This window comes from Microchirus variegatus (genome assembly GCF_963457635.1).
Source record: "Microchirus variegatus genome assembly, chromosome: 9".
In the NCBI taxonomy this organism is placed as follows: Eukaryota; Metazoa; Chordata; class Actinopteri; order Pleuronectiformes; family Soleidae; genus Microchirus; species Microchirus variegatus.
Genome location: NC_139810.1, coordinates 6632134 through 6657781, shown reverse-complemented (window position 1 = coordinate 6657781; position 25648 = coordinate 6632134). Strand labels below are relative to the sequence as shown.

At 40.8% G+C, this 25648-nt stretch overlaps 2 protein-coding genes across 2 annotated transcripts; one reads left to right on the top strand and one right to left on the bottom strand.

The window, feature by feature from the left end:
- Positions 1-3663: 3663 nt before the first annotated feature.
- Positions 3664-6858, top strand: LOC310931999 (uncharacterized protein; the record flags this gene model as incomplete). The annotated part of the gene is made up of 2 exons (XM_083895253.1): positions 3664-5250; positions 6403-6858. 2 exons carry the CDS (start codon positions 3664-3666, stop codon positions 6856-6858), a joined length of 2043 nt encoding a protein of 680 aa, XP_083751379.1.
- A 2453-nt stretch (positions 6859-9311) lies between these two features.
- On the bottom strand, positions 9312-20183 carry irf10 (interferon regulatory factor 10). The gene is made up of 8 exons (XM_083895677.1): positions 20002-20183; positions 18621-18816; positions 18465-18523; positions 18309-18363; positions 14721-14822; positions 12566-12952; positions 12357-12475; positions 9312-9560 (listed from the first exon to the last, which is right to left on the bottom strand). Exons 1-8 carry the CDS (start codon positions 20176-20178, stop codon positions 9408-9410), a joined length of 1248 nt encoding a protein of 415 aa, XP_083751803.1. The 5' UTR covers positions 20179-20183; the 3' UTR covers positions 9312-9407.
- Positions 20184-25648: the final 5465 nt, after the last annotated feature.

Genomic DNA, 25648 nt, shown 5'->3' with positions numbered 1-25648 from the left:
ACTGGGGGTAAAACTATTAGCTTTCCTCCAAACACATGCACTGTTTCTATATTTAAAACAAAAGCTATAGAATCTAATCTAATAGTTCAATTTTGAGGATATAACATGCAGTATTATTCTTGTTTGGAAAATGCAGAGAGCTGAACCAGATTTGGTGACTCAAGTAATAACACTTTACATCACAGTACAGTAATAACATGGTAATGGTATTACTGTGTGGTAATCATTTTATAACATGAAAGTATTATTACTATTACGATAATACCATCTTATTTCCGATGCGAAATCAAGCATGATAATTAAAGTGATAGCAGTGTGGTAATCAGCAGATAATATTACAGTGCTATCATATTATTAGTATTTTTACTAAAGTAACATGCAGTCAAAACCTTCATAATGAGGTAATACTTTACATTAAAATGTGAAGTTAGTTGGTAATTACGTTATTATTGCTGTTTGACTTCATCCTCGCACATTTTCCATTGTTATTTCCGAGCCATTACTTAGCAATTATGACAGAAATAAATTGGTATGACCATAATATTACTTCCCCATTATGAATCATTACCATAATATTACCATAGTTTATACTGTAATGTACAGTGTTACCACTTAAGTGATTAGGCACTCATTCTGTGCCGCCTTAATAATAATTATTAGGGTGCCATATGTAAGAATGTGGCCAAAAACAGTTACTACATTCAAATTAAAAATACCGAGGTCTTTTAGGTTCCGTTTTCAGACGTAACTGGCAACCCGTGGTTGCTCGGCAGCTGAGACTCTACTGTCTGCAGTGATTGGTAGACGTCGGTAGGTGGCGCCACATGCCAAAAACATGATTTCAAAACATAAACATGATTTGCAGTCTGCAAAATATTTTTTTAATGCAAATATTTTGGCTGTACTGTTGTTGTTGGTGAATTCAGTTTGTTGTATGAACATTATTCCTGAGTCTCTGTGACATATTAGGAGGATTTTATGGCCAGTTGCTTTAGATTTATTACATAATGCATCTTTATTATTATCATAATGATGATAATAATAATAATAGTCGTCACATTTTAATCAATAATAGTGCTATTAATTTGTTAATTGATCTATGTACGTGTAGATATGTCTGTATGACTCATATAAGGAATGACTGCCGGTTCCTGCTGCTGCCTCCTGAAAGGCCTTATATCTCCACTTTATGATATAAAAAAACCCAGTTCACTGAGTTCATTCACTGTCGCTGCAGCCGAACTGAAAATAAACCGGCAAAACTGGATTTAACTTAAAAAAATGCTTTCACGCCGTAACACAAACACCCTTATTTACCCAATAACTGCTGACAAAAAACTGTTCATCACAAACATTCACACCCCCTCCTGTCAGTGTTTGGGACAATGGACCTCCCTCCTTTCACCACCCCGTTTTTTTTTTTTTTTTTCAGTTTTCCATTCAGATGCACAAACAGCTTGCTCCGCGCTAACACTTATTCTGTTTTTGGACCAAGTCACTCGATGAGCAACAGTTTACCCGCCTCTCCATGGTGTATCCCCATCTAACCTCTCCCAACGAATGGATGTGTGTGGACACAGTTGCCATGGCGACAGTGTGGCGGATGGTGAGATGGCAGGGAGTTGGTATAGGCTGTTGAGACAGACTTGCGGGTGAGTGTGGGGCTGAGTGGCATCGCGGTGTTGTGGCGGCGGCAGCGATGGTGGTGGAGGAGGAGGAGGAGGAGGAGGAGGAGGAGGGAACAGCTGGGATGGCGCTGCAGTGCAGCCATCACTTCACAAAAAAAAAAACCCGTTGAAACATTTGGAGAAGAATTAGTAGAGCTCCCCCGCACTTTCTCGCTGAATGAAATGAGGCTGCGAAATCTCTGACACGTTGGAGGACTCGCACACAAACACAAAGGAGCTAAACAAATAAATACTTTCACACAATTCTCCCATGGAAAAAAAAAAAAAAAAAAGAATTATGCAAATGCACAGACAAACGTGACATGCATGCATGCACCGACACACACACACACACACACACACACACACACACACACACACACACACACACACACACACACACACACACACACACACACACTTCCCCACACTCCTGCTGTGACACATAATTAATATGCTAAGACACAGAACCTGTGTGCACAACAACTGGTGGTACTATCAACATTGTTTCTGTCAGCTTTCGGGTGGGTGGTGACCAGCTTTGCCTGTCACTGGGGGAGTAAGTGAGTACAGCCGCCCGAGGGAGAGTTGGTGTGTCCGCTGCTGCTGCTGCTGTCCGTGCATGTGTGTTCGGAAAAAAAAAAAAAGGGTGGGGGAGTGTAGAGAGTATAGTAAGCTTATAAACAATACAGAGAACACCCGGGGGTGTCGTGTGGGGGTGGCTCATGAAAAGTGGTACAAAAACATATCTACATATTCCAATCATCCCCCGAGAGTCAAAGATGAAAACTCTCCTGCTGTGAGTGATTTGTGTGTGTGTGTGTGCTTCTGAACTTCAATGGCTACAAAATGTATTTTTAAACCCTACATGTGGGAGTGCTGCATTTGAATGAAAACACTAAGTTGGGTAGTTTCAGTCCCCACCACAGAGCATGGAGGGATTGACTAATTGGCAACAGCGATTACAAGGCTCAGAATTTCTGACCTTTATATAAAAAGGGCGGGGGGGGGTGGGGCTTTAGATGAGCGGGGAGTAAAGTGGACGATTTATCTCGACGCGCCTGATGAGGCTCGATGGTTTGTTTGCACGTTTGACGTGACTGACGGCGATAACTTAGACGAATGCCGCCAGGTGCACTGCAAACCGCCAGCTGCCTGGGGGCTCTCTCAGTTCAGGCCCCCCAGGCAGCTGCCGGGTTTGCAGTAAAGTGGATGCAAACTGGAGAACGACTGAAAACAGATGCATTCTGCTCTGGATGCACCTGTTTTCCACACAACCCCTGGTGTTTTAGAGCCTCAAAACTGCAAAAAAAAATGCTACTAGCTTCATTTTAGGTTGAGAACTCCAGGGTAGAGTTTTGGTCAGGACTGGCAAAAATGGAGACCTTTGGAAATGATGATGCCGTTCCCCATCAACATCAACAACATGCATTTAACCCATCAGAATTAGGAGCAGGGGGGAACCACTGAGCAGCGCCCTAAACCTAACCCTTGCTCAGGGGTACCCCAGCCCTTTGACCTGCTGGAGACTTGAACCAGCAACCCTCCGGTTACAAGCCAAGTTCCCTTTCCACTTTCCCGATGAAATCTACAACAAAGCCTTAATTGAAACATCCCAACAAAGGCCCGTGCCCCTAGCTTGCTAGATTGATGGGCACCACAGGTTACTTGCCCCAAGACCTCCTAAGTCCCTTTAAACGCCTCTGGATACAAACCCTGACAGTCTCTCCTTTTGAATTCTTCCAAAAAAAAATTCCTTACATCTGTGTCTTTTCCCATCACGCTCTGCATTACGCGCCTTATCTCTGTTTCTGTCCTCTTTCATCTTCTCTCTAGGTGAGCCGTGCTTCACTTCAAAAGAGAACCCACCGCGCTCTGACAGTGATGCTGTGTCGCCGCCTTCCGCTCTGTCTGCGCCCCTCGTTCTCACGCGAGGCCCATGTGACCTAGCCTACGCCGACACACAGGGGGCCCCTGCTGCCGCTGGAGCCCACCCATGAATCCCAGCCCCGATCGCAGCAAAGAGTGCCTCCCTCCCAAGAAGAGGGAGTCTCGGCAAGGATCGGTGGAACACCAAATTACTTTGGACGAGTTCAAACCCCCTGTGCCGGTCCGAAGTCGGCCCAGCACAGGCAGAGGGGAAGGAAGCAGAGAAGCCAGTGACCGGGACCGAGCTTTGACAAACCCAAACCCACATCTCCTCCACACCCCTCCATCCCTTCCGGCCCCTGCACCATGCCTCCCTCTGTCCTTACCGTGGCACCTGAGCTACTCCCCCTCGATCTCTATTCCCCTTTTCTCCGGACAGGTCCGTGAGAGGAGGGGTTCTCCTGCCTGGAAAGATGATCCTCTCTCCTCTCCGCTGCCTCACTCCTCTAGGTGGCTCAGAGGTGAGGGTTCCCTCTCCTTGCCGCCTGCATCCTCTTCCTCCTCTGCGTCCTCTTTTAAGACTCCCTTTCCAGCCGATTCTAGAGAGATGTGGTCTTACGTCAACAGTGGCCGTCGCGACTACAGTTCTTCTCTCTTTTCGCCATCCTACTTGTTCAGCCACCCTTCTCTCTACCCCCATGACCCCAACTTAATTGAAGCCAGACACAGGTACTTGGGCAAGAGGCCCAATGGCCTGGACGGGCCAGGCAGCAGGACTGTCTCAAACTCCAGGCCTCTGCTTACAGGAGAATATGAAAGCAGCAGAACCAGGATGGACTTTAGTCCACACAGCTCCCACACCAATGGTGGACGCAGGCAGCACGAGGATCCAACGTCCAGTGTCCTATCTGGAGAGACATTTTTGTCAGACTCGCACACTCAGGAGGACCCTGACCCACATTCCTCGCTGCAGGACAGACATCCACTCGGTTTAGTTAAGACAAGTTCGAATTTACTCTGCACCAGTCCCCATCCCCTTGGACCAGACTCCAGGGCAGGTAGAGGGGGACTGATGGACCCCTTAGGGGCCACACCAGCTGAGGCCCAGATCTACTACTCGTTGCAGCACTCGGCGCACCACCCCACTCCTCAACCCTACCCGCACTATAGCCCCTCAGGAACACCTCTGTACAACCTGCACAGGGAGCCAGGCCCCAGGCAGCACAATCTAAGGAACTCACCTCAGCCACCCCTGGGTCCTCCTAACAGCCATGACAGGTTACAGAGAGACAGGGACAGAGACCAAGAAAGAGACAGAGACAAAGTCCTACACAGGGACAGGGAGAGAGGTAAAGACAAAGAGAAGCACATGCAACACGACAAAGACCAAGAAAGGGACAGAGAGCGTGAGCGAAGACGGGACAGAGACAGGGACAGAGGGAGAGAGTCCTCTCCTTGCCATCTTCAGCCCTCACCCCCAGACCTTCACCCGTCTCCCAATGCGCTCCTACCTCACTTCACCAAGGGTTCTCTGATCGAGCTGGCCAGCGGGCGGCTGAAGCGAGTGGAGGAGCTGCGGACCGAGGACTTCCTGAGGAGCGCGGACACGTCCTCGGAGTTCCACCTCAGCACCTGCACCGTGCTGCTGATTTCGCCCAGCAGCACGCGGGGCTTCAGCCACCTGCAGGTCCACCTCACAGACCGCAACACTCAGGTCAGTGGTGTCAGATTTAGAGTTTTAACGCACCCTCAACAACATATGTCAATAATACCACTTCAAATCATTGTAAAGTGTGGTTGCCAAAGTTGGTAAAACATGTAAAACATGGAGCGTGCACTTAGCTTTGCACTCGTGTTACACACGTACCTAAACCGTCCCACCATCTGTTTTGGTTTTATAAACATTAAACCCGTTTTTATAAATGTTTTCACGTGGCAGCAACCAGTGTAAATTGAAAGTGAAAGTGTCTGCTGTGAGCAGTGCTGCAGAATTACCACACGATAAGTGGAGGCGACAATAATGGAGTGTAAAAGCATTGGAGAGAGAGAGAGAGAGAGCATTAGCTAACCTTGGCTGTAGCTTTTTGTTTTGATTCCCTGTCCGGGGAGAAAATTATCCACACCATCATCTGACTTTGACTTTCTCTCCACTTTTATCCTTCTGTATTGTACATATATAGATGTGTGTGTATGTATGTATGTATGTATGTATGTATGTATATATATATATATGTATATATATATATATATATATATATATATATATGCATATAAGTATATATATATAGATATATGCATATAAGTATATATATATAGATATATGCATATATGTATATATATATATGCATATATGTATATATGTGTGTATAGCTATATATATATATATATATATATATATGCATATATATGTATATGTATATATATATGTATATGTATATACATATATATATACTTCAAAAGTATATATAGCAAGGCTTCATAAGTTTGTTAATATTTGACCTTAAAGTGCTTAATATTTACTAATAAAGAGCTAGTATGCGACTTCGCATACTAGCCCATATTATGCATGTCAGTAAGCACCAAGTTAATGGTGAGAATGTGTTCCCTAATCTAAAGTGTTACCTTCCTTTGTTGTTTCCTCAATCCCAGATTAATATAATACACTCCTCACATACATGAATACGACAAGATTAGTGTGTATAGCAGCAAAATGAGTTTGTCCTCTACCGTCTTGATCTTCACACCCTAAACACTAAAATTAGATCCACATGCATTTTTCACACGCCCAAGTAATGTGTTGAAAGCACGTGTCAACCATGATCAACGCTCCTGGTCAAGTGTTTTACAATGCTGTGGTCTTGTGTAGGAGTTACTGAAGGTCTTGGCGGAGTATCCGTTCTTTGTGCAGGACCGAGGCTGGTCTTCTTGCTGTCCTCAGAGAACCACGCAGCTGTACGGCCTGCCATGCCGCCAGCTCACGGAGGGGGACGTCTGCCTGGCTCTCACCCCCACGCCCACTCAAAGCCATCGGACACACGCGCGCACTAGCTCGCGGGCCCATCGCACGCAGTTTTCCTCCAGGGCCGTGGGAGAGTCCAGCGGCTCGCACAGGGAAGAGATGCCGCCGCCGCCCCCTCCTCCGCCTCTCCTTCACCATCCGCCACCACCTACGGCGCCGGCACCTCCACGCACTCTGGCCGCTCAGGAGCAGCCGCGTCCACGCAAGCGGCGCTGGTCTGCCCCTGACGCACTTCCCGCAGCCGGAACTGACGGAAGTCTCCTGGATTTACCTCATGGCTCCAAGCTAATGAAGTGGCAGTAAGGAACTTGCACGTGCACACGCACTCACACACACAAACACACACACACCCTCCTTGTCTCTGTTGCACCCATGAAGACAAACAATGGAGAGACCTCAAGGTAGGGTTGCAGGGAAGGAATAAAAAAAAAAATATATATATATATATATATATAGGGTATATATATATATATATTTATATATATACCATTTTGTGGTAACACTTTAGACTAGGGAGCGCATTCACCATTAAAGGTGCATTATGTAATAAATCTAAAGCAACTGGCCATAAAATCCTCCTAATATGTCACAGAGACTCAGGAATAATGTTCATATAACAAACTGAACTCACCAACAACAACAGTACAGCCAAAATATTTGCATTCAAAAAAATATTTTGCAGACTGCAAATCATGTTTATGTTTTGAAATCATGTTTTGGCATGTGGCGCCACCTACCGACGTCTACCAATCACTCAGTAGAGTCTCAGCTGACGAGCAACCACGGGTTGCCAGTTATGTCAAAAAACGAAACCTTAAAAGACCTCGGTATTTTGAATTTAAATGTAGTAACCGTTTTTGGCCAAATTCTTACATATGGCACCTTTAACTAGGTGCTTACTAACATGCATATACAGTAAGTCACATACTACCCCTTTATTAGTAGACATTAAACCCCTATTAACACCTTATGAAGGAAAAATCTTAATTCATGTCGTAATAGAGGTAGAATAAGGTTATGTACAATATTAAGGTGTTAATACATACTTGATGATTACCAATAAAGGGCTAGTATGCGACTTATATATGTTAGTAAGCACCTAGTTAATGGTGAATATGTGTTCCCTAATATAGTGTTACCAAAAATGTAAGTATATGTATATATGTATGTATGTATGTATGTGTATATATATGTATATATATATATATGTATATGTATATATGTAATATATATATATGTATATGTTTATATACATATATATGTATATGTATATACATATATATGTATATGTATATATACATATATATGTATATATGTATGTATATGTATATATATATATATATGTGTATATGTATGTAAATATATATATGTATAAATATATGTATATATATGTATGTATCTATCTATCTATATATATTATATATATATATACAGACGTACAAACATACACATATATATATATATACGTCTATATACATATATAAAACGCAGTTTACGGGTGTTCACACTGCAGAAGCAGCAGCTGAAGGATCTCTGAAAGGATCTCTCTCCTTAGAGACGCACTGAAGACTTTTTAGTGAGACAATCAACGCACTTGTCCGTGTTCACTCACTGTTTTTGTATAACGATAGTTCCACACACACACACACACACACACACACACACTTAATTACTGACAGTGTTTTCTGCAGGGTTATCATCTTTCAGTCAGTGTTATGGAAGTAAACGCTATTGAAGAAGACGAAGTGCAGACATATATATATATATATATATATATGAACAATATTTGACTATGAATATATATATATATTACAGATGTTATATACAGTAAATATGCTAAACAGATTTAATGCAATCTCTCTCTGGTTAATTTTCAACCCCACAGCGCATTTTCTTTCCTCTTTCTCTCTCTTTTATTTTCTCGCTTCTGAGCCGACGTCGACGTGACATCGGCGCCGGGAAAAAAAAGAAAAAAAAAAGGCAAAGTGAATGTATGAGCAACTCTTTCGCCTTCTTTCATTCTCGTCACTGGGAGTCATTTTCAAACACGGTCGTTCATCAAGGCATTACCCTCCAATATGTTCTTAACATTGTTTCTGAGAAAGGGAGAGAACACTAATGAAAATTGCGTAACAGACAATCCCACCCACACAGACGGGTCTGTGCCACAGCGTCCTCACACACATGGTGTTTTTCCATTAAAAACTCAATGATGGAAAGAGCAAAAAAAAAAAAAAAGAAGAAGTGCAGTCTGGCTGAGGAGTATTGGTGCTAATAACACGTTGGAACATGATGCTTTGTGAATACTCTCGACCCCTGTGTACTGTACGCTTCTGTTCCCATCTTTATTTCTTTTTTTTTCTTTTTTTTTTATGTACTGTATAATGTTTCGAGGACAGGGAAAAACAATGAAAGTATTTTAAAAACTCAGATACGGGTATCTCCTTTGATTCTGCACACTCTTTCACTTTAGTTTTGTTTTTTTTTATTTTCCACGAAAAAGAAAAAAAAACCTTTACCTGTTGATTTTTTTTTTCTTTTTAAATGTTATAGCTACAAAAATATATGTATATTTTTCAAAAAAAAAGACAATTGTGAATCTGTTATATGATGTTCGCTATAAATAAAGGGAAAAAAAGCTTTATAGATTTAATTAAAAGTGTCAATTTATTCTCCGTATGTATTATATATAAAGTATGATACACAGCAACAGCGAGTTTTACTTACAGCTCAGTATTATAATTAAATGCTCGGTTTTTTTTGTAGCGCAAGAAAAGATTCCCATTCCACTGTTTCTACATCTCCACTCGTCATATTCTACTTCCTGGTGATTCCAGGACAGACCTGAAGCTTCACAACGCTTCGGTATCTGTCGATTGTTCATGGTTTCCACACTTTTCCGACATCTTCTCGCCCGCTGAGTCTGAGCCCAGCGTCGACTGCTTCTCCTCCGTCTCTCCCAGGTTGAACTTCTGCAGAAGCTCCACTGCAAACAGTGGCACCACCTGACCGACACGAGACAGTAATACAGTCATACAGTCATACAGTATGCCTATGAGGACATCTCCTGGTCATTTAAAATACTACTGACCAATTCTGTCAAAGTGTCCTAATGTGATTTTTTTTTTTCTGATATATAATGTTTTGTACACTACCGTTCAAAAGTTTGGGGTCACCTATACAATTTTTGGGTGTTTTCCATTAAAAGTCACACTTTTATTCATCAAAAGAGTTGCAAAATGAATAGAAAATATAGTCAAGACATTGACAAGATTAGAAATTAGAAACAAGATTTTATATTCCGGGCCTACGGTTGGTGTAGTGGTTGGCACTCTTTGCCTTTGCAGAAAGGGTTCCTGGGTTCGAGCCCGTTTGGAACAACTTCGAAACAAGGGCCTTTGCATGTTCTCCCCTTGTGTGCGTGGGTTTTCTCCGGGTTCTCCGGCTTCCTCCCACAGTCCAAAAACATGCGATATGGGGATTAGGTGAATTGGTCACTCTAAATTGACCGTAGGTGTGAAAGTGTGAGTGAATAGTTGTTTGTCTCTGTATGTGGCCCTGCGATGGACTGGCGAACTGTCCAGAGTGCACCCCGCCTGTCGCCCAATGTCAGCTGAGATAGGCACAGCACCCTCCGGTAGATGATGGATGGATTTTTATTCCAAATAATAATTTCGCCCTTCCGTCAAAGAACCAGCAAAGCTGTTTTCAGCTGTGCTAACATCATTGCACAAGGGTTTTCAAGGGTTTTCTAATCATCCAATAGCCTTCTAACACCATTAGCAAACACAATGTACCATTAGAACACTGGAAATGGGCCTCTATACACCTATGTACATATTCCATTAAAAACCAGACGTTTGCAGCTAGAATAGTTGTTTACCACATTAACAATGTATAGAGTGTATTTCTGATTCATTTGATGTTATATTCATTGAAAAAAAGTGCTTTTCCTTCCAAAATAAGGACATTTCTAAGTGACCCCAAACTTTTGAACAGTAGTTATGAGCCAATATCGAAATATTAAAGGTCCCCTATTGTGCAAAATCAACTTTTTAATCTTTTAGTACTGATATTTGGGACTCAGTGGGCCATACCAGTCCCCAAAATGTGAAAAAACAAGACTGAGTCATGTTTTAGTGGTTCCACTTTGTGTAAGTATAGGCGATAAAACACGCAATGTTTTAACCTCTCTCGCAATGACGACATAGCAACACATTTCACCGTGAATGTTGGCACCCCGCCAGGCAGAGTACTTCACAGCTCCACCGTAGCTCCCCACAAGCTTCACAAGCCCTTTGTTGTTGATCGTGTGTGTAAATTCCTATGCTGGAGGGACACCTTGAACGCACCAGTTACGTGCCTGTGGTTAGTGAGTGGCGTGTGGATCGGTGATATGAGGAGCACGCGTTTGAAAGCACTGCAGAAAGCTGTAGATGTTGTCCTACATTTCTTCTCAACCAAAGGCTGCCTTTCTGTCGTGTTTCCACGTTCTCTCCTCGTGTTGTTGATCCACACACGTCAGTCGGAGCCGCAGTAACACTGGTGCGTTCAGGGTCTTTTTCTAGCATGGGAATTTACATACACGCCGCGCCGCATTAATCGTTTTTCTTCGATTTTAATGTTTTTATGATCGCGAGAAGCCAAAATCGTGGTCACTCTATGCATTACGGTGAAACGCAGTAACAACGGGTAAACGGACATTACTATGGGGTATATGGAGCGGGGGTTGTGACGACGGTGCATGACAATAGGTGATAAGTGGTGACAGTATGGCTGTGGATAGTAAGTTAGATCAACACTCCCCTGGAAGCAGTGGATGTGTGTTTACCTGGGTCCCATTCACATGTAAATGTTCAGGCACAAAACCGAGCGTTCTGAAAAAGGCTGTTTTGGCAGAGTTATTGAACTGCTATTGTGCTTCATCCTTATGATATTTTGACTAAAGCATGACACAGACATGTTCATTAGGGCATCAGGACCTAGTTTAACTTGGGTTAATAGGGTATAATATGGGACCTTTAACCTTTTCCACCACAGGAACTTTTCTCGTTTACCCAGAATTTTGAAAAACCATGGCGCGTTTCCACCAAAATTACCAGGGAAAAAAACTTTCCCTCCTATACCAAAGTTTACCTGCTCGCGACTAGGTACTTTTCAGATTACCAGGAATTCTAAAGGGGCGGGGCTGCGTGCTGAAGAACACTGATTGGTGGTCAAACCACCTTTAAAAGAAGACCAATACAGAAGACTGATTCATTTTGCTATCGGTCATATCAAAAATAGGGAGTACAAGAAAAGACGGACGACGTAGTCCAGGCTCTTTTGCGCGTATATTTGCTGAGGAGGAAGTTCAGCGTACAGGATTACGGGGAATTATTTTCCACCCCGAGCCAAAAAAAAAAAAAGTACCTGGAAATGTTGGTGGAAAAGCAGTGAATGTAATTCATGGCTAAAATTGTATGTCGTTTTCAAAAAGTGGCACCGAATGCAGATCAATCCAAATCTACCAAAGTCGAGCTGCAGCCTTTGCAATTTGCTCATTTCGTTGGTTCGAATTGTTCCTTTGACGCACAAAGTAAGTCCTTGAGTTTTTCCTCACTGTCTTAAAAAAAACTGTGATTTCTGCCTCTCTAAAAAAAAAAAGAAAAGAAAAATGATGAAGGTCCCTGATTAAGAGGTGGTTTAATCTCAGACTGTGTGAGAGATGTGAGCTTTAAGTGTCGGTCCTTGAAAGGAAAAAAGAACTCTTTAAGTTAAAGTTTAAAGTAAATATACATTTTACACAGTTTACCACTGACCTGTGCGATGATCAGTTTCCTGCTCTTGGGTATGTTGGGGTCAGGATATTCTTCTCCGAAGCACAGCTCGACTTTGTACGACGGCTTCGTTCCCTTCCCCTGCAGACAGTTCTGAAGCTCTGCACCGGCACAAATTGTGATATTCAGATTATCCATGGCACAGATTTAACTCAAAATCTAACTGTTCTTTACACCTTCGCTTGCCTTACCGCTGACGAATTTAGGTATGTCGACGAGTTTGAAGGTCTTTTCTCGCTCGAGCTTGTTGGGCCGGTCGTCGTGCGGGGCCGTCGGACCGCTCCAGTACACCCTGCCCTGGCAGAAGCGCTTGATGAACACGCCGTCGGGGGCCACCCACAGCAGCACGCCGCGCTCCAGGTGACACAGCAGCGAGTTCATGGCTTCGGCCATGCGCGGCGGCAAGGACACGGAGTTGGGCGACGGAAACGGCAGCCGCTGGGCGGAGCAGGGTCCGTAGATGCGCTCGTTGCCCACGGGGACGTGTCCCTGCAGGATGAAGCAGCCGTCCGGGCTGGTGGTGGTCATTTCCATCACCTTCTGACCGTGGTACAACAACGTCACCTGCATACGAATGTCTGCGAACACACGGAATGCTGCTTTTTTTTGTTTGTTTCTCCAGGTCTTAGAAACAAGGGTTCTAAAAGGGTCCTTCTGCAAGGGCTGAGGTTCTACGTGTAACCATTTGCTTCTGATAAACCCTTTCCTGAATGAAAGGGTTTTTCAAGGGTTCCTGGTAACACTAATGGTTCCAGTAAGAACTATTTTGATCCAGAGAACCACTGTGCGAAATACAGGGGGGTTTGGGGGGGCTAGACCCCCCTGATTAACACTCGAGACCCCCTGAAAGCCTCAAAGGCAAAATTTGAGGGGGGTCTAAACTAGGGCTGGACGATTAATAGAATTTTATTCATGATTTTGATTTTGGCTTCTCACGATCATAAAAACATTATAATCGAAGAAACACCTTGATCGCACCCGTTTTCATATATTTTGGAAAGATATGTTTTTTTTCCTAAAGATCTTTGTAATTCCAGTTTTACATATTATGTAAAACTGGAATTACAAAGATCTTTAGGAAAAAAAAAAAACATGTTGATATGATCTACATACATAACACACTTTGCTTGCTTTCTTATCCTTTATTACCAGACAAAATGTAAATTATTTTATTTGTAATTTTGTATTTTTAATGTTTTAGTGAATTGCTTTCCAAATGGCGCTGTGGAAAAGGCCCACACAAGCCCACATCTGACAGGGAAAATAGCCAATACTGCAGTGTGGCACCTGGGGTGGTGAAACAGTATTGCGCAACAAATGGTAAATGGGACCCCCCCGATTATTAATGGGTATTTCGCACACTGCACAGAACCCTTTATAAGCCCTTTCCTGAATAAAGGGTTTTAAAAGCGTTCTTGGTGGAACCCTCCAAAAGGTGTTCTCCTGTGAGGACAAGCCCAAGAACCTTAAAAGGAACCCCGGCTATAAAACTTGTAGTTCTTAAAAGATAAATGTTAGTATTAGTTATAATAAATTTATATAAAAAACCTTCTTGATGTGTTCGTTTTTATATAATTTGTAAAAATAGTATAACTCGTAGGTCACCATTGTTGTTTACGTCGCAATGCACTCTGGGTAGTGACGTATAAAGGTTGTACTGGGGGCTTGGGGACCCTGTTGTGACTGTTCAGCATAAACATGTCATCTGTTCAGCCTTTTCAATTTGAACCCGAGCGAAACATACAGGAGGAGGACAGCTCTGACAATGTTTCACAAAACGAGCATCAAAATGAAGCGCAAGAAAGACGGGATGAGGCGAGAGTGGGACAAAACCTGTGGTGTACGTGCGGCAACTGCGTCTCCATATATGGATATACAGTGAAGCGCCGACTGCAGACGCGGGTTGTCTGCTCAGGAGAGCATCCAGCGTCTCTTGTCTCTGCCGCTTTTTAACGCGAATTTCACTCGCTTCACGCGGGCGTTAAGGCTCCTTATGTGGGAGAATTGTCGGACAGGCATTTGGTTTAAGTCTCCGTTTGTATCCACCCGCTCCGGTGAGGTCTTTTAGCAGCAGTTCAACCTTTATACGTCACTACCCAGAGTGCATTGCGACGTAAACAACAATGGTGACCTACGAGTTAAACTATTTTTACAAATTTTATAAAAACGAAAACATCAAGAAGGTGTTTTATATAAATTTATTATAACTGACACTAACATTTATCTTTTAAGAACAACAAGTCTTATAGCCGGGGTTCCTTTTAAATGGTTCTACTTAGCACTTTTATTTCTAAGAGTGTAGAAGAAAGACAAAGGTGAGTAAAGTCATTTTTAACATAGCCCTACCTGATACGTTGAGTCCAGGTTGGAGGAGAGTGATGGAAGCGGGGACTTGATTCTGTTTCTTTCTCTCTGTTAGTTCACAGTACGTGTGCTCCTTCATCAGATCTGCAGAGGCAACACAGAGACGACGAGCGACAAGACGGTGAGTAAACCGTGACACACACACAGGTGAGGCTTTTATTTCATTCAAGTTTAGGAGGAAAAAAATCCCTACATACACGTCCATCACGATGTGTTCCTAGTTTTTAGGTAAAAACTAGAGCTGCAACTAACCATTATTTTTGTAATCGACTCATCGTTTGGTCAATGTTTAAAAACACGTTGATCAGCGTTTGTCAAACCTGGAAATGACCATGTTCTCCAATGTGTCGTTTTGTCCACAAACCAAAATGATTTGGTTTTAAAGGTGCATTATGTAATAAATCTAAAGCAACTGGCCATAAAATCCTCCTAATATGTCACAGAGACTCAGAAATAATGTTCATATAACAAACTGAACTCACCAACAACAACAGTACAGACGAAATATTTGCATTAAAAAAAATATTGTTTTGAAATCATGTTTTGGCATGTAGCGCCACCTACCGCCGTATACCAATCATTGCAGTCAGTTACGCCAGAAAACGAAACCTAAAAGACCTCGGTATTATAAATTTGAATGTAGTAACCTGTTTTTGGCCACATTCTTACATATGGCACCTTTAATGATTTCTTTGTCATGTGGAGCAAAGAAACAAAGAAAATAGTCACATTTAAGAAGCTAAAACAATCTTGTTTTAATCATGAAAAAAGCATAAAATTATCAAAATAGTAGACGGTTAATTTAGTCATGGATTAATAATCGATCACTTTCTGTCATTCGTTATAAACCACAGTTAGCTTCTCTGTGTCTCATGGTCATTTAATGTCTTTAACCCTTAGTGCTAAATTGCCGTGGGAATATTAACACACAACTCCTTATATGGACATCCTGGGGATGTGTTTATATGTCACATATTCAGGCTTTTAAAAAATCATCTTATGTATTGTTGAGTCAAAGTTATGATTCATTTTGTATTGTGTAATTGCGTAGAAGTCACAAAAAAGATTTTGTTGAGTACTTCTTGCTCAGGTTTGTTGATATATTTGGTTATAACACACACTTATAGGCTCTGTATATATGTTTTAACACATTAATAAAAAAGCAGCCTTAACGCTCTGCGTTCTAAGGGTTAACGTCCTCATTACGGCTTATTGGAACAGAAAGTGAAACTCCTGCTCTTTGCTATGTTAGAATTAAACTCTGAGACTGTGACGACTCCTGGTTATCATTGGATTAAGTCGTGTCACAGAACGGGAAGCAAGGCTCTGTCGTTAAAAACACAGATGATACTTTCACTCTCTCACACCACTCTTTTCTTTCTTTCTTTCTTTCTTTACAGACACTTTGCTGTATTCATGGTCCTCATGAGGTGAGTTTGTGGCCTTCGACAAAGTACAAGACGAGCCTTAACTTCAGTAAGTGGAAGTTTAACGACTCAGAAAAACAAAGACACGAGAGAATAAAGCTCCTGGTTTGCAAATGCCACCAAAATAGTTCATAAACACACTTTGGGAAAAGGTAAAGTATGAGTTGAGTCTCACCAGTAGATGTCACTAAAGTTACACCAGAGATACACCTGTGATTTCAGTGTGAACCAGGCTTATTATAGTTAACTGAAAATAAGTCTAAAACTAAAACTGGCAGTGAAAAATTATTTAATTAACTGAAATAATAATAAAAACGACAATTTAAAAAGAAAACAAAATAAAAACTACAATGAACAAAGCAAAACCAAACTGAATTGTAGATAAATTCAGCTTCGTTTTTCAGCTTCGTTTGAAAAAGGTTCTTGGTGGAACCCTCCAAAAGGGTTCTCCTATGAGGACAAGCTGAAGAACCTTATATGGTTCTACTTAGCACTTTTATTTCTAACAGTGTAATAACCTTGGTGTGAACGCTTTAGTGCAGGGGTCACCAACCTTTTTGAGACAGAGCTACCTTAAGGGTAAAAAATAATATGGAGGGCTACCATATAATATTTTTTTGTTTGTTTACCATTTAAATGATTAATATTATGCATTCAACTGCATACACATTCATTCCAGTGCTTACTCCTAACGATTACCAGTTTTTATAAACAATATCAAAGATATTTTACTGAGCGATCATACGGATACATGCAAGTGAGGTGAAGTGAAGTGAGCCCGCGGGCACCGTATTGGCTGCCCGCGGGCTACCAAGTGCCCGCGGGCACCACGTTGGTGACCTTTGCTTTAGTGGATGCAATTATCACAAAAACCAACAGCAACACAACGGAGCGCAGTGACACTGACGCACTAGAATATTACTATTTTATAGAGATAGTAACTGTTATACAGAATAAATGTAACTAAATATAATGTAAAATAAAGGTAACTACTCCGTAACATATTGCTAAATAACGTTCTGTATCTATATATAACTTATTCAAGTTATTCAATATGATGCATTATAGATGTAACCTGGTCCGCGATGGTGATACCGCCACTTTGCGGGTAACGCAATCGCCATGCATTATGGGAAATAGTAGTAGTTTATGGTCAACGCGCGCCTTAAAGCAGCACAGACCTATTTTAACACAGATTTTTAAGTCCAATTAATCACTCGCGAGTCACATAAAATGACATGGCGGGCCACATCTGGCCCCCGGGCCTTGAGTTTGACACGTGTCTTATATAATAAAAAGTATGATTTGCTGCAAACATTCATGGAAAACGACTCCAAACAAAATGCAAACAAAGCTCTGTGTTTCCACGTCACATGTACAGTCGGTAACACCTCGTGTGTTAAAGGGATATTTCGGAATTTTGGACACAAGACCTATTTTCCAACTCAGCCGGTGTGATGGAGACGTTTTCAAAAAATGGCATTCAATTCTTCTAGTTGTCGAGTTCGCTGGTGCTATGGCTAGCGCAAGTCAATGGTACAAGCTAGCATGGCATTAGAAACACTCATACCGACTCCACAGTGCACCCGAGGCAAATCAATAGTAACGGCAGACTATCGATGTACATATCTGTGTTGATAGAATGTTTGAAATAAAACCAAACTTGCAATTTGAAGGATTTATGTCTCAGCAGCAGCAGCAGCGCGTCATACTTCCTGTTAAGCTATGGCAGCGGCGGACTGATTCCACTGCTGCTGAGAAAGTAGTCCCTCAAAAATTCATGCGATGCAAGGTTAGTTTTGTTTCAAATATTATTCTGTCAACACAGATATGTACATCGATAGTCTGCCGTTACAATTGATTTGCCTCGGGTGCACTGAGGAGTTGGTATGAGTGTTTCTAATGCCATGCTAGCTTGTACCATCGACTTGCGCTAGCCGTAGCACCAGCGAACTCGGCAACTAGAAGAACTGAATGAAATTTCTTGAAAACGTCTCCAGACGTCTCCATCACACCGGCTGAGTTGGAAAATATGGTCTTATGTCCAAAATTCCGAACTATCCCTTTAAATGGACGACCTTGTTTGGAGGCAGATGCAGAAGTATGAGTATGTGGAGTATGAATGACTGTGTGTAAAACTTACCAGTCCATGGTTTTTCTTCTTTATTCACTTGAAAGGATTCATTTTTAAAACAAGGCTACAGAAAAAATATAAAAATAAAATGAGGTTATTGCCAAGTTTTTGTGCTTGATTTTATTTTTATTTGTTTGAATCCAATCTTGAAGTTGTCCTGCTCACCTGTTTGTTCACACACACATGTCTTTTTGGGGACCTTTTCACCAGGTTCAGCACGTGATCTGACCAGAGTTTGTAAAAAATACTGTTTTTAAATAATAATAATTTTTAAAAAAATGAATTAAAAGTGAAAAAGAAAACATAATGCTTTGGTCTTACCTAGTGGACTGGCTGAGCCGGTGTCGGGCAGGACGCGGTAGACTTTATATGGCTCGCTGATGTCCAGCTGGTTGCGTTCAGGGACCTCGGTGAAGTCGGTGCTCTTGTTGAGCGCACAGCGGAGGCGAGTCTTCCACATGGTGGGGTCGGCCTTGTCCCTGCCCTCTTTGTATTTACCCTTATACTCAGCCCAGGCCTGAACATAGAGTACAAATACTTACTGTTAAGGTACTTCAGTACAAAAGTCATGTATCTGCACTTTACTTTGTTATCTTTTACTCCACCACATTTCCTCTAACCGTCTTTGTTACTCGTTACTACCAAATAAAATCAGAAGAAGAAGAAGATGTGATATTATGGTCTGTATTTATATACAGCTTTTCTGATCTTCACCCATTCACTCACTTCAACATGAAGACAGGAATTGAACCCACAACCTTCATTTAAGTACATTTTATATCAGAACATGACTTTTTGATACTTAAGTACAGTCTTTAAAAAACTTTTACTTAAAGACTTTTACTTAAGTAAATATTATTTTTTAAAAAGTGACTTCAACTAAAGGTAAGATACTAAACCCTTTAAGGTACTTTATTAGGAATTAACTTTATTATTTATGATCTTAACAACAGTATTTTGAAAGTACATATATATTGGGTATTATTATTATTGAGTATTTTATCTTTTATTCAGTATCTTTTTCCATTGCTGTAACTAATAATTGAGTGATGTTAAATTATATTCCTTTTAAAAAGTAATAATAAAATAAAAAAAAATACTTTCTTTATCTTTAATTTGCCTTAAAATTTGGAGTGTTACTGATTAAATGAATCAGTTTTTCCCTCTTTACATGTGAGCAGTAGTTATTTAGTCACTGACACAGTTTAAGGAAATCATTTAAAAGGAAAACACTCTTAACTTAGCAGGGACTTCCTGGTTTTCTCTTTTAACTGTGAGGGAATTTTAGTTAGTTTATTTTTGCATTAAAATACTAGAACGCTAGAACAGTGACATCACAGTAAAAACACACTTTTCCCAGTGAAATGAGAACTAGAAACTTTATATTATGTATTTACAATAATGTAACTAAACAGTAAATATATTATTTATAATTATATATATATTATAACCACATTTTCATGGTTTTGGAAAAGGCATTTATCTGTTTTTGAAACTTGTCTTCTTCATTTCCCTTGACCCTTGAGACAAATGAGTAATTATTGAGCTGTTATTGGCTGTTAATAAAATAAACGCACTAACGTCACTGTGATTGAATATGAAGCACGTGCACTGTGTTATAACATAAGAAACATCTTTTTTTTTTTTTTTTTTTTACAGATCTTAAATAAACACTCGGTGGATTGACAGGTTGTTTCCTGACCTTGAACAGAGCCGCGTCCTCCATCTGGTTGTAGTCCTTCTTGGCTGCGTGTTTCCACGGGATCCTGAACATGGTCCTGGCCTCATCCTCCCAGCGCAGACCGTCGAACGTGGCGCTGTCGATCTGCGCGACGAGCCACTCTTTCAGGTGCAGCTTGGCTCCTTCGACCATCTTCATCTACACACACATGCTTTTCGATGGACACGAACGAGGGACACACGCGCGCACACACACACAGAGAAAGGGCATCTGTCACGCGCCCAGCTGGCAAACAAAAATAAAAACCTTCCACTGTTTCAAGCAGGATACAGTCATATATATATATATATATATATAGAGAGAGAGAGAGATAAATATATTATAATAAGACGAAGTTAGGTTAAATAAACGTTACAGACACACACACACACTGTAGTGAATATAAATGCAGACCTGGTGCGCACGAGAAGCGAAAGTGAAAACATTGACTCACTCGCAACTTTCGGTTTCCCTGCGCGCGCGCGCAACGAAACACGAGTCCATTCCATGTAAGGTGATAAATATGGTCAGTTTAATAAAAGAACAGGTCACAGAGGCCAACTTCAACACACAAACATCATTTTTAATAAGTCTTTGTTGACTTTTTTCTGTGAGTCACTGCGCTACGGGTGTCCTGTTTAGGGCCTGCACCAGCTTTTATGGGGTCCTAAGCTGAATTTGAATGGGGGGGCTGGGGTCACTTTGGAGTGACTTGTTTTGTTGTTGTTTTTGAAGATGCACATAAGAATAATTTACAGAACATCACAAAATATAAATAAATATAAGGAGAAAAAGACAAAACAAAACATTCCAAACTTTTTCATTTATACATAGTCTGTAAGTGAGTTTCTCCATGTTTACCAGATTCTCAAGGATAATTAGTCCGATCAGAAATATAAACAGACAACAGTTTAAATGTCTAAGATATAGCACACTTGCCCAATACGGCGCGGACAGATTTCCTGAATGATTGATTCAGATTTTAGACTTGAACTCTTGATTCTTACCCCTACACTCTTAGAAAGAAAGGGTTTTTCAAGGGTTCTTGGTAACACTAATGGTTCCAGTAAGAACAATTTTGATCCAGGGAACCCTTTCAAACCCCTTTGACAACAGTTTAAATGTCCAAGATATAACACACTTGCCCAATACGGAGTGGACAGATTTCCAGAACGATAATTTTAGGACAACTCCTGACACTTGAGCTCGACTCTTACCCCTAAAATAATACACCGGTTGCAGAACAGAAGCGACGTGCCGCAGCGCTGCCAATTTACACTTCTAGTTAGGTGACATATGATGTGGTGTCAACACGAGGGTGTTTTATTCTGAAAAGTAAAACCGGATGTTTTATTTCCCTACTTCCTGCCGCCCGCTTGTGGATGTGGTTAGAGCTGTGATTGATAATCTGACCATTGGTGACCATCGTGACAGAAGTACTTTATACTTTTATACTTTTATGTTCCCAGTGAAGCAATAAGTGTTTGCTGATACTGAACTTAACCCAGTTTAATGGCCTATGGTTTGTTTTTGTTTTTTTTTGTAAATGTGCAGTTTTAGACCACAAAATAAAGCCAAATATATTAAAGTGTTTTAAAATGTGTGGTTGAGCCACAAAGTACTGCACGTTAGTGTTTGCATTAGCCATTTATGGTGCCATAAGCTAACATTTATTTATCCAAAAAACATCTGTAAATGATTTCAATGACAATACTTTGATATTATTCAATCACATGCATAAACCAGGATATCAGACTCAGCTTTGCTTTTACCACAGACATAATCTACATTTGCATTTGTTATGAGGATTTAATCTGGAGGAGAGCAGCTGTACACGCTCCATAAAACACACTTATCACACTTATTGCACACACACACACCCACACACACGCAAGCGTTTGATCAACTGGTCTTGTGAGGACACTGAAATCCATTCATGTGGACACACCTGTTTCTACCTCAACCAAAATCCACCCCTTAATCCTAACTTGAACCAGTTTCTCAGAAATGAGGTTCTTCCTCATTGGGACCAGGTTTTGGTCTCCATGCACTGCCAAGCATGCACACGCGCGCACACGCGCACACACACGCACGCACGCACGCACGCACACACACACACACACACACACACACACACACACACACACACACACACACACACACACACACTATACTCATAGCAAAACCGTTCATGTGAAAATGAAAGTATGTGGGCTTTTATTTCCTCCTCAGGCTCCGCCTCCACTTTCCTGAACTTTATGAGCACGCTGCACTTTCATGAGATGAGAGGAAGCCACTGAGCGGACTGTCAATCAAAGACAAACAACAACAAAACAACAACAAAGTGTCCTTTGAAACCTTTTTAAAACCAACAACAACAAAACAACAAAGTGTCCTTTAAACCCTTTTAAAACCACTACAGACGTCAGGTAACAGGAGTCACTTCATCATTCACAGTTCGAATAATAATCAATCTAATAATTCAACATAATAGGAGAGAAGCAGCATAAAATGACATTATCACCTAAGCACAAAGAGAGCATTTTAGCCAAGTGTGTGTGAGTACTTTTCCCCAGCAGGGGGCAGTGTAAATCTTTCCTACAATTACATACTGTATATCCCATCCAGTTAACTTCTATCTGAATAACCACAAAAAGAGCAGCTAATTGGGATACTACTACTACTACTAATAATAATAATAATAATGCTGATGATGATGATAATAATAATAATAATCACCCTCTTTGTCCTGTTCCCTTGAATACACTCACTGTCATCATGAGTGACTCACACAGTAAACATGTGCCCCTGTTGTGATAATAATCAGTGGCAATGTTTCTCTTTCTTTAAATAATGCATTAAAGGAGAAAAAATAAGGCCTTTCACAATCAGAAATCTCAGCATGTCGCTCTTTACTGACTAATTGTTTCCGTTATTCCTGGAAAAGTGTATGACTGACATGTGACTCACTGCAACACACACGCACACACACACACACACAGGTACAAGACATGGAAAATGTGATTTTAAACGTCACGAGGTGGTGAGGAACGGTGAGAAATGCAGATTGTAGCTCTGACAAATGCCATGTTTTTGAACTTAAACACTGAATCAAACAGGTGTTTGTTCAACCTTTTCATAAATAAACACTAATGACCACACACTTTAGCCTAAAAAGAAAAAAATCGCTGTAGAATGAACAGCTTTTGGAAATTAAATTGATAAAATAATATAAAGTTACCAGTGTGTTCCCAGATTATGACACAATGGTATATGAGTTATTTTACGTAACATCATTAGCATCAAATGCTCAGCTTTTTATTTACTTGACACAGTAATAATAAAAATATATATTCTGATTCAGAAAACTTTATTTACCCCCAGGGGGCAATTGTTGTTATCCATGAATTTTCAGATTTACTTTTTTTTTTACTGTTTTTTACTTGAATAAGATGTCAAATTGTAGTTATTTACTTACAGAAATATTCATTTTAGTAGTTGCATCATGTATAATGTTGTTATGCTTGATCCATGTCTGCCCAGTGAACAAATTGGGCATAAAAAGTGAATTCAGTTTATTATATGCCAAATAAATAACAATAAAATTTAGATTTAAATAAGTTACTGAAAAATGTGTAAAAAATTCATGTTTTCTCATTTTAACGACTATATATATATATATATATATATATTACACATACATTATTCTTGTGTTAATTACTTGTTTACACTGTGTTTTTTTGTCCCTAAATGTTTCTACGGGCCGCTGCATTAAAATAAACCACATAAACACACTTTTACAGGTTAAGTAAGTAGTTTATAGTGACATCTAGAGGAGAGGCTGAAATTAACAACAATGAGCTGCTCCTCTGCTCACCCCCTCCCTTCCCTGAGCGCTACGGTCTCCTCAGCCGGTCAAATGTCATCCTCGTTGTCTTTCTCCGTGGTGCGGGCGTACAGTCAGGTACTGGTGTTCCTTTATCCGCTGTAAAATACGCGTGGTCCTCCATTCTAAACGCGTAAAAAGATCCGCTCTCAGCCTCGTCTCGGCGATCGATTTGTTCTCTCGGGTTTGTCCTTACAGGCTCCCGTAGAAACATGGCGTCTCGCTGCTAACAGTGGCAATGCAACAGCGGCCCGCGACCATGTTATTTTACATGACTTTTTGAAACACTACAAAAATGAAACAAAAACTATTATACAGCGACTAGACAATGCAGGAGCACATAATATGTATAAAAAAGTGGATTTTGGGTTATATAAACCCATAAATACTACACAGTGTCCCTTTAAGTGAATCACATCACCACTTTTCCACTGTGGTCCCAGCTCGCCTCTCCTCACCTCATCTCGGCACGGTTAAGGTTGCATTTCCACTACCAAACAGTACCGACTCGGCGTGGGCGGAGTCATCACTGCACGAACTGAATGAAACTGCCTTTGTGACTTTGTTTTCCGCGGCGACACAAACGAGTGATTAGTGACTGAATCATTAGAATGAGTTAATTAACACATATTTGTCCAGTACCTCCTTCATGACCACACGTTGCATTTGTTCCTTTTTCTCCCAGTTTATTGTTGTTGTACCACAGTGCAGCAGTCAAACAATACATGTTTTTTTTCAGACATCGGAGCACAAGCAACAGCTTAGCCAGCTCTCAAATAAATAGACTTATCTGTTGTTGTTGTTGTTGTTTTTTGTTGTTTTTTTAAATATGACAGATCATATTACAGCAGAGGAATATAAACCTGAAAAAATGTTCTGCACAGAGAATAAGGCTTTGTACAAATCGCCCCCCACCCCCGTCTCTCCACAGTGCAGCTGATTGTCGAGTTGATGTTGTTGTTCTTTATATATATGTATATATAGATATCCAGTATATCTATATATACATATAGATATATATATATTCTGTATATATATGTAAGAAATGTGTGTCAGGTTTATGTGTGTGTGTGTGTGTGTGTGTGTGTGTGTGTGTGTGTGTGTGTGTGTGTGTGTGTGTGTGTGTGTGTGTTTGTGTGTGTGTGTAAGAAAACAGGCAGCATTACATTAACATTATAGGCGAGGCATGGGGGCACGGGGGATAAACAAAAAAAACAAAAAAAAAAACAAGTGACATTTCAGGAAATAAATACACTTATTGCTTCATTTTGAAAAAAAAAAAAGAAGAACAAATATTTACACATTAATGTACATATAAGAAAAATTCAGAACTTCAATCTTCTCAGTCATAAAAATATATATCATAAAAAAAATCTACAGTAAAAAGAAAGAACTACAATAACAAAAAAAAAAAGACTGTTGGCGGTGAAGGAGTATACAGTACAATCACTGCTTTAAATGTCTCGTATACACAGTAGAAAGCACAAACGTGTGTGTGTGTGTGTGTGTGTGTGTGTGTGTGTCGGAGCATCTGAGAAATTCCTGTTTGGCAAAGACAAAGAGTTGAGTTACAGAGGTGAAGTTCAGGGGTTTGTGCCTCAGGACAAACTGGAAATGGAAGAATTTGTATTTTAAATCTCAGGAGCATAGTAATGTGTGTGTGTGTGTGTGTGTGTGTGTGTGTGTGTGTGTGTGTGTGTGTGTGTGTGTGTGTGTGTGTGTGTGTGTGTGTGTGTGAAGATG

Excerpts from the sequence above, each read along its gene's own strand:
- irf10 (XM_083895677.1), bottom strand. The coding sequence starts at position 20,178 with ATGAAGATGGTCGAAGGAGCCAAGCTGCACCTGAAAGAGTGGCTCGTC. Across the intron at positions 18,817-20,001 it reads AGGACGCGGCTCTGTTCAAG|GCCTGGGCTGAGTATAAGGG; the intron begins GTCAGGAAACAA and ends CTCTATGTTCAG. Across the intron at positions 18,364-18,464 it reads ATGTGTGTGTGAACAAACAG|CCTTGTTTTAAAAATGAATC; the intron begins GTGAGCAGGACA and ends TTTTTTCTGTAG.